General features: G+C 62.5%; 1 protein-coding gene across 15 annotated transcripts in view; it reads right to left on the bottom strand.

Annotated features, from left to right (window-relative positions):
• Positions 1-6,483, bottom strand: part of Kcnt1 (potassium sodium-activated channel subfamily T member 1) — a 72,163-nt gene extending 65,680 nt beyond the window's left edge. For 14 of the 15 annotated variants that reach the window (XR_007104959.1, XR_007104961.1, XR_007104958.1 and 11 more), the window contains exon 1: positions 6,367-6,483. Coding sequence is in view for 5 of the 15 variants with exons in the window: in XM_047524693.1 (XP_047380649.1) it covers positions 6,367-6,476 (110 nt within the window). In the remaining 10 variants the exon portion in view is untranslated. Of the gene's footprint in view, positions 1-4,015; positions 4,126-6,366 lie in introns of those variants that run through there. The other variant, XR_007104969.1, reaches the window with a different exon arrangement.
• Positions 6,484-9,611: the final 3,128 nt, after the last annotated feature.

The raw sequence follows: 9,611 nt of genomic DNA on the forward strand, positions 1-9,611 counted from the left end.
CGCCTTCTGCTGGATAAAAGCAAGCAGGACTGGAGTCCCCTCGCGGCCTCAAGCCCAGGACAAGATGGGAAGAACCACACAAGGAAATGCTGGCATGCAGAAGGCCTTCTACTTCACATGCCAAATCCTCCAAGGCTCAGAGGAAGAGGCTTACCAACTTCCACATTTGAATAAAACACAGCTGTTTAACCAGAGGTGCTGCTTGATGGCCCGGGGGCAGAGGCGGTCCCACGGAAAGCAGTGTAGGGGCAGCAGTCCAAAGAGGAGGATGGGGAGAGAACGGCACTCGAAAGGGCAGAGCTGGCTGTCCACTGGCAGATGGATCTGGTTTCAGGGTGTGGAGCACAGCGAGTTTGGAACCTGGGCTCTGGTACCCACATAGCCAGCTGGGGGTGGTGTACTGTCCATGACCTAGCAGCAGGCCCTCCTCCTTGGAGACCTCCTGGGCACACTGTTGCCCTGTGCCCAAGGAGGCCTGGGTACAGTTCTTCATCAGAAAGACAAACACTGAAGACTGGGTGTCCATAACTCAGGAAGGACCAACAGCTCCCTGCAGGCCGCTGAGTGAGCATGCTGGTTCCCACGTGGGCTGGGTGGGCACTGTTTGGCCAAACACTAAACATGGACTCTTTCCATGTTTACCCCAACCAGAAGGGGGCCTCTCCAGGTGCCCACTCACATAAAAGACACAGAGGCCACCCCCAGCCACTGGCAACCCCGCTGGATAAAAGGCCTTGGTGGAGTTCCAGGGCAGTATCTCATCTCATCTCCTGGCTAATGACCCCTCCCCAACTTGGCCAGACCAGAGCTGGACGGTCAGAGAGAGGTGGGGCCTACTCCTTAGGACTGGTGTATAAATGTTCTTCCGGGCTCCCAGGGGCTCCTGTAAGAGCTGAAGTGCTTTTAGTGCTGACCCTGACCAGGCTCGGGTGTGTCTAGCCTCCACTGAGAGGCAGAGATACAGTCTCCAGCTGCTCACCCTGGGCTCAAAGGTCTCAGAGAGACTGCAGAGATGCTTGACGGAGGGGTGGGGATGCGGGCAGGGCAGAGTCCAAGCATGGCTGGTGTGTGTGCACACAGGCATCTGTGTGAACACATGCATGCATGCAGATGGTTTGGACAGCCCGCATGCATGCATTGCAGCGCGCAGGGACATGTGTGTATGTGTGCACATACGCGTGTGTGCACATGGATGTGTGTGCTCATGCCTGTGTGCTGGTGGGTTCACACCCAGTCGAGGAGACCAGGGCTAGGAGGGTAAGCAGTGCAGTGTCACTGTGGTGTGGGGCAGTGCAGTGCTGGGCTTGGTGCCTGGCAAGTGGGACAGACTGTGCTCTCTGCTGACCTAGACAGAAAGGCTAACAGTTTCCTGTGCACAGCAGTTAAAGAGCCAGAGCTGTGCGTGCTGCCTAGGCAGCTGGGCGGGCTGGTGTCCCTGGGTGACATCCCTCTCCCTAGGGGAAGGGGCCTCACATCATGCCGAGGGCGGCTGCAGCCCACCATCTCCCGTGACGCATGCGTCACGCTCCAAAGTGAAAGCTCTGGGCTCACAGTTGAGCAGGATCCAAACTGGAGACGCATCTAAACTGACACTGTGGGCAGCCTTCTGTGCACAGCCACCCGGGAGGAAGGGAGGAAGCCCAGCAGTCCAGGGCACACAGAGGCCTGGCCATGACCCAGGGTCACCACCACCCGAGCCCTGCCCCCAAGAATACGGGGGAGGAAGAAGTCCCGAGTGGCCCGTCCTGGGCTTGGCCAGCCTCTCAGGAGAGCCCCCTGCTGACTCCTTGTCAGTGGCCGGCAGCCCACCCAGGTTCACGCCCATGTCCCGATCTCAGGGTCAAGTGCTCACCCTCAGTGCCTGGGCCCTTGGTCAGTCTTGCCCACAGGCCACATCTTTCTTTTTTCTCTGTAGGTGCCTGTGTACCCTGGCCTTGGGCCTGGCCCCATGGCTGCTCAGGGTGCCTGGTGACATACACACGCCGGTTCTCAGTCCCCGACCTGGGCTGTCCCAGCCTGGAGCTGGTGCAAGACCCTCCAATTCCCATCTGAACTTGGCTGAGGGTCGGCTCACCTGAGCGGTGGGGAACAGGGCATCCCCACTGGGACCCTCTCGGCACCTTACTATGCCCCCTAAGTACACAGGGTTGGGGTGCCCATGGCAGCACAGGTGTATGTGCACAAGAGCAAAGCAAGGACCCTCCTTGCCCTTGCCCCACAGCTACCAGTGCCCTTTGGGTCTTGGCAACTGGTGCCAGATAAAGAGCGTGGGGCCTGCTGTGCTAGCACGGTGCCCACGCCTGTCCAGTACCACTCCTCAGACGCCATGGGCAGGCTGAGCCCCACGTTCCTGCTGCCGCCATGGTGGGAGAGGCACGCGTGCACGCTGTCCTGTGACTGGAAGACAGCTCAAGTGGTCGGCAGAGAGCTGACCGGAGGGAGGCACCGGGGCCACCAGGAAGCGTGTCTGTGACAGCGGCATCTATCCACAGGCCTGCTGGAGCCCATGTGCACTCCTGGGCCTCACCAGTTAGGTCCCTGCTGTCCAGCACCTCACCAACCAGGAGGGTGGTGGCTACTCTCCCAGAGCAGCAGCGTGGCCCGAGGCCCCAGCAGGAAGTGCCTGGTCTCGTCATTTCAACAAGGCTGGCAGCATCACAGGTTGGCAGGACATGGGGCTCCAGGTACCATCTATGAGATGCACTGCCTCATGCAGGTGACAGCACCGTGCTTCTGAGACTCAGAGGCATGGGAACCGTGGAGGAGGCGGCCCAGCCCAGGGCCCCCAGGGGCTCTGCCTCCCACACCTGGGTGTGAGGGTTCAAGGCCACTGTCCTGGCACTACTGGGAGGGGCAGCCAGTCCCAGCTGGATGGTGGAGAAAGGGCCCCGACAACAGGCAGGTCTTCTAGCCTGGAGCTCCACTCCCAGGGAACCACGCTGGAAATGAGTGGACGGACCTGCCACAGCTTGGGCAGCGCCGGCCCAAGCACGGGGTGTCTGTACAGCTCTGTGCACCCACCTGTCTCATTGCCATTCGCCCTCAGCACGCCACTCACGCTGTCACTCCTGACTTACAAGTGGGGACGCGGAGGCCCTGAGAGGCTGCCACTTGCCCAGGCTCACACAGCCACTGAGTCTTGGGTCAGAACGAGCCACTCTTGTAGCCAAAGCCCCCTCGGTCCTCCTGGTGATTCCCAAGGGGCACCACCCTAACCCCAGGCCCGACCCAGCTGCCCTCAGCACCTTCCCATCTCTGATGACCTCTGCTCCGGAGGCCAGCCTCCCACTCGGCCTTCTCCTGGCCCCTTTCTAGGGGCAGCTCTGGGACCCCCCTTGAGAAAGACTTGTCCAGGGACACACCTTTGCTGGCCCCTCAGACTTGAGCGCCAGCCTCGTCTCCCTGAGCCAGACCCAGCCTGGCCTCACCCCAGCCCAGGCCCTACCCACAGCCTGGAGAGTGCCGGTTTGGTCAGCTCCAGCACTGGGTGGGCCCTCCTGCTCACCTTTCCCCCACCCCTTGGGGGTGACCTCGTGGTCACGTAGGTTGCTGGCAGCCTTTCCCTCCACGCTGGGGCTCTCACGCTGCACACGCACGGTACCTGGCACATGGCGCAGCAGACATGCTCACTGAGTGTGCGTTTGGGGCCGGGGTACACAGCACTCGCCAGCATCCTTCACCCGCATGGACTTCCCTGTCCAGAGAAACGCGAGTGCCTGTGGGGCACAGGAGAGCCACCTCTCTCTGGGCTAGGAGCACCTGGGGCCCTGGGAAGGGGAACCAGGAGTCTCAGGGGAGGTGCTGACGCCTGGGAGACCCTCTGGCAAGCCAGGAAGTCAGGGCCACAAAGCATAACTCTGCCACCCCCGGATGGCCTCAGGAGCTTCCAGGGCTGCTCAAGAGGGCACTGCAGACACACGGAGGCAGGTGTGGTGGTGGCTGCATGGCTCTGAGGAGAGGCAGCATCCCTGGCCGGCACCAGAATCCCCGGGCTCTGTTAGCTCTGCTCACTTACCTCTGTTCTCCTGAGCTGCTGTGGAAACCTAGTCCCAGGGAAGAGCCCTGAGCTCCTTCCGGCCCCCTGTCTCCTGCTGGCCAGGGCTGGGCTGCACCATGGTCTTTAAGTCTTTATGGGGCCTGGGCTATGTTCTGCTGCCCTGCAGGCAGGGCTCCCTAATATGGGCCTGGAGGACTGGCCAGGCACGTACCCTGGCAGGGCTCCAGGGCTGAGCTCTGTGCCCTGGCCATCAGAGCCCAGACCTGGGTCCTGTGACCCCTGGGAGCAGGGCCATTGGGAACTAGTAGTTCCAGGGAGGCTGGTGGGAAGTGCACTGGGGGGTGGGGGAGGGGGCACACTGACTCTGGGACAGCCTGGCTCCAGCTGCTGTCATCTCCAGGGCAGAAGCTGCCAGACTCAAGAAGGATGAGCAGAGGAGGGCTTCAGGTGGGGAGGCAGGGGTGTAGGAGGGGCTGGGGGCTTGGTGGAGACCCCTGCAACCTGGAAGGCTGACAGGGCCTCTCTGAATCCCCATTGCTCAGTCTGGCAGCCTGGGGACCTAGAGGCACCCCAGGATAGGGTTGGGGTGTGAGCTGTACAGATCCTGGTGGTGGGCTATCCCCAGCCACAGCCTACAGCTCCTGCTACCCAAGGCCCTGGAGGAAGAAGAGTCAGGCATCAGGGCTGCTGGACTCCAGGTCCAGGTTCTGACCATGCTGCTGTCCTCCCACCTCACCAGGTCCAGCACAGGGATCTGCCCAGAGGAACCCCCCTCTCCTGCCTGGTGGTTCTGCCAAGAGGCCCACCTCTCTGAGCTGCCAACCCAGACTCACCCAAGTCTCAGCTCTCCATGCCAGCCTGTCCTTTTCTGGGGGGTCCTTACCCAGTCTGCCTGACACCCCTGCCCTCTAGCCCCAGCAGCAAGGTCATCTGCAGAGTGACAGTGAACCTCTTCATGAACAGAAACTGATGCAGACCAGCAGAGAGGAGGGGCAGTCCCTAGTGGGTGGACTGGGCCAGGTGGAAGATGCCACCAGGCCTGCAGCTGAAACTCAGACCCCGAGGACACAGCTCTGGCTTGGTCTGCAGCAGGCAGGTGGAACCGGTAATGAGCCTGGAAAGAATGGCCGGGGAGGGTGACACCCAGGCCACTGAGGGAAATGGCAGAGGGTGCCCAGACTGGGAGGGCAACAGAAATCAGAGCCTCCTGGGGTCACTTACTGTGCCTGAAAGACATCACCCTGCTGACCCTTCAAAGTGGCCATGGGAGGTCCAGGCTGCACCCACTTCCCAAGGACACTGCTAAGTGGCCACTGTCAGACATGTGATCCTGGCCCCCAATTGTCCCCACCCTGCATCCCCTGTTGTGTCCCTGACTGGGAACCTGCCCGGCTGAGCCCAGCCCCACACCACCAGGACCGTAGTCCATCGGCTCCAGCCCTCATGCTAAACACAGGGGAACGGTCCCACGGCAAAACATGCCTCCTGTCCTCAGGATGCTCAGCCCCTCTCCTGTCTCAGAGCAGCTGACACCGGCTGCACCAGAGGAAAGGACCCAGCTGGGGAAGGGTTCTTGAAAGAGGGGGGACAGGATACATCCAGGGCCCTGGAGTCTGACACCTGGCACAGGGTGAAGGGCAGGGGTGCCTGTGCTCAGGGGCTGACTGTGTGGGGTCAAGCAGGACCTGGGCTGCTCTGCCCACCTGGGCTCCTTCACCAGCACTGCTGCCCTGTCCCTCATACTGGCCACTGGGGCAGGCAGGAAATGTGTGGTAGCCCAGGTCACTGCACTGGGAACACTGGCCATCTGGAAGCTCTTCTTAGCAGACTGTGTTGTCACCAGGGTGGGCAATCGGGACCCCAGAAGAAGTGACCCATGAAGATGACCAGGTGACTGGCACCAGGGCTCCTGCTCTCCTCTGACAGCTCACTCACACCCCCTTCTCAATGGGGTCCTTTTGGGGTTGCCCTGGAAAAATCTTACTATCCCAGCACTGCCCCCTCATGTGGGAATACCCCATGGGCCCCTCTCCAGGGTCCAGGGAGGGGGCTAGGAGGCATCCACCCACCCCTCTGCAGGGGCCTCCTCTGCATGGAGGAGGGGGCTCTACCCAGGGCGTGCTCCCAACACAGCCTTCGCGGCCTGCCTGGAGAGGTTCAGTGCCCCACATGGACAGACACAGTAGGACATGCAAGGACACCTGCCAGGTTCCGCTGAAGGGGCTTCCCCGTCCCCTACAGCAGTTGCGAAGGACACTGAGGGTCCTGGGGATGAGGGAGCTTGGGACATGGGCGTCCTGCAAGGTGCGGGGGTCGGGGGCCCCAGGGTTCTCACTAGGGTCTGCCCGCGGGGAGGGCGCAGCCCATACCTGGGGGCCCACGGGCCGTCGTCAAACTCGAAGGTCCTGTTGGTGTAGCCCCCGACGCGAGCCCCCGGGGAGCCGCCCCCCAGGATGTGGAACCCGCCGGGGAGCGGCATGCGGGCCTGGCGGCTCCGAACGCGCCAAGGCAGAAGCGAGTCAGCAGCCACCGCCGCCTCTTCGCTCTCTCTCGTGGCCCCAGAGCACTGAACACTTTCTTTGATCACATTGAGGGAAAAACAGCTGGTTCCAGGTCGGGGTTCCGGCGCCTGGACGCGCGCGCCCCCTGCCGGCCGCGCTGGGACCACTGCAGTCTCACCAGGACGCGCAGAGGTCGAGGGTCTGCCCGACCCCTGCGAGGTACCCGCGCCATCGCGGCTCTCGGAGCCCTCCCAATCCCACAGCCAGGAAGGGGCTCGTTAATAGCTAAAAAGACCCGGGGCTGTACGGTGGGAGTGGCCCCATCCCTCTGGGGCCTCTGTGGGGCGCCCTTCCACGTTTAAAGTGCCCAAGCAACCAGCAAGGCATCTCGCCAAAGCGTCCTGCCCTCTCCCTTCCCTCTCCCTTCTTTGCAAGAGGGGCAGCACGTGCCCTGACACCTGCCAGGGCACTGTCCACTCTTGCAGAGGTCTACCCCAAGACCCTCTGCCGGTTCCACAAGGTTCACTGCTAGGAACCCACTGGGCTGGGACTGGGGGCCACCTAGACCCTAGGCAGCAGTGACTGCCCACCTGTCCCTTGTCCTGCTATTTCAGCCACATGGGCACACTCAGAGCACCTCTTACCCAGGTAGTCAGTGTGTGTGTGGGGGGAGGGTCCACTCTTAGGACCTGGACTGATTGGTTCAGGTTGGGGAGCTTTGAGTTCTTTGCTTGAGCCTTCGCTGTCCAGTGCCATCCAGAGTCTTCACCACAGCAGGGCAGTTGTGATGAGAGAAAGGGAGGCAGGGAAGGGGTGGGAGAGAGACAGAGACAGACAGAAAGAGACAGAGCCCGAGAGAGAACGAAGGAGGGCTGGGGAATCAGGGGTGGAGAGGCGGAGCCAACATCAGTCCCCTAGTTTTTCCCCAGGCTGGGGCCTCTCACTTGGGTCGTGGTCAGTATGAAGGGCTCCCTAGGACAAGGCTGGGTCAGGGCTGATTTGGAGGGTGCATGGTGAGATGGTCCCTTCCCTGCCTGCAGGACACAGCAGGCTGAGCTCAGGAGCTCCATGGGCACTCAGCAGAAGTCTGGGATGCTCTGCAGTCCCCAGAAGGGGTACAGCCTGTGTGTCCCTCCCAGCCCACCAGCAGTCCTGCATCTGGGGGGGGGGTTCCCCACTTGGTCCTGAGAGGTGGATAGCTTCCCTAGCTGGGCACTGTCCCCAGCAGGACCCTCACTTGACTGTGGCTGAGTGTCTTGTAGGTTCCTGTAGCTTGGGAAACTCAGAGATGGCCACTGAGGGGACACCCTGCCTGTCACTAGTCAACAGGAGCCCTGCAGGGAGGTGCTGCTGCTGGTCAATCAGAGGTGATGACACAAGGGTGTCAGTCATGGGAGACCCTGACAAGAATGGTGACTTCTCTGAGGGCTTTGGGGAAACCAAAACTTGGCCCCAGTCTGCCTTAAAGGAGCCAAGCCCCAGAAGGCCAGCCTGCCCACCACTTCCCAGCCAGGAGCAGGAAGGCATTGTGCCAAGGTCCAAGACCCTGACTTCAGCTCCCTCCGGGGGAGCCAGGTTGGCACATGCCCGCCCACTGTGACCTGGCACCCTGTGCCTCCTGGTCTGCTCTGCTGGGTGTGTCCGGGCAGTTTCCCCAGGGCACTGCCTACCCTCCAAGGCCAGGAGCCACCATCTCCTCACCTCCCACAGGAATTCCAGGGCCCCACACGTGCTGGCGGAACTGAAGGGATCCAAGCATTTCTGGTTCGGTTTCACACCCCTCATGGAAAACACAAGCTGTCTGCTGAGTCCGGGGGATGTTCCCTCAATCCTGTGGACTGGCCTAGCCCTGAGCCTCGGGTGGAAACAGGAAGTGACCCAGCCTCAGCACCCCTCCTCATGACCCTAGCATCAGTCCCCTGCCTGACACCCTCCCTCAATCTTAGGACGTGGTCCCTCTGGCCTTGCCTCCTTTCCTAGGTGGCCTGACTCTACGGTCACCACCTCCACCACTGGGGCAGGGATGGAGAGGGGCCTGGCTGTGGCCTGCACCTCCACACCTCGGGAGCACCTTCTCCCATCTCTGGCTGACCCAGGTCCCACCACCCAAAGCCCCACCTGGGACCCCAACCTCAGCCACACGGGAGGCAGGGCAGGAACTCTGGCCTCAGGCCGGGCACCCCCAGCAGACATCACACTTCGGTGGCACTATCAGGAGATGTACTGTGTCCCCTGGCTCAGTGACCTCCTCCAGGAACTGTTCCCGGCAAGTCCAGGAAAATCACAACAAAAATGCACAGTGCTTAGCAGCCCCCAACCGCTGGCTCCCCTCAGGGGCCTCTCCTGGAAAGAGGAAGTCTCCCTTTTCTCTTCCTCCTTCCATTCATCAAAGAACAGTCGCCCAGCTGGAGCTGCAAGCGGGGTCCAGGCGGTTCCTGGGGCTCAGCGGGGAGGCGAGCAGAGCCCAGTGTGCTGGAGACTGGGGGTCGGCAGGCAGGGGCACGTGGCTGGGGCAGGGGACGCAGGAGGCCCGCGAGCAGGGTCAGACACCTGGGCTATGGCGATGCACTGGGAAGGCTGGCAGGCGCCTCCGGGCTTTGGTGTTTGGAAGGTGGGTGATGGCAGCGCAGAGAAAGGTGCCAGGAATGGCGCACCTGGGAACGACAGGGGCTCCGCATGTCCTGCGAGACAGTTGGCAGACCAGCCTCCTGCTCCCAACTAGGCCGAGTTCCTCCAAGCCAGGGCGTGTCCCCCAACCCGCCCCGGAACACCCAAGGGCGGTTGGGACCCTCAGCAAGGTGCGCGCTGTCCTCTCCCGCGCGTCCCGCAGGGGCCTGGGGAAAGTGGAGCCGCCCCGCCACCTCCTGGCAACCCCCTGGGGAACTTTTCGGTCGGTGACTGCGGGCAGGGGGCGGGGCCGTGGGCAGGGGGCGGGGCCGCGGGGCGGGAGCCAGGTGTCCTGCGTGCGGAGCACGTGGGGAGGGCGGGCGCCCGGGGGGCGGGGCCGCGGGGCGGGAGCCAGGTGTCCAGGCGTGCGGAGCACGTGGGGAGGGCGGGCACCCGGGGGGCGGGGCCGCGGGCTGAGCTTGGGCCTCTACCCGCTGTGCGGGTGT

Source organism: Sciurus carolinensis, chromosome 14, assembly GCF_902686445.1.
Source record: "Sciurus carolinensis chromosome 14, mSciCar1.2, whole genome shotgun sequence".
Taxonomy (NCBI): Eukaryota; Metazoa; Chordata; class Mammalia; order Rodentia; family Sciuridae; genus Sciurus; species Sciurus carolinensis.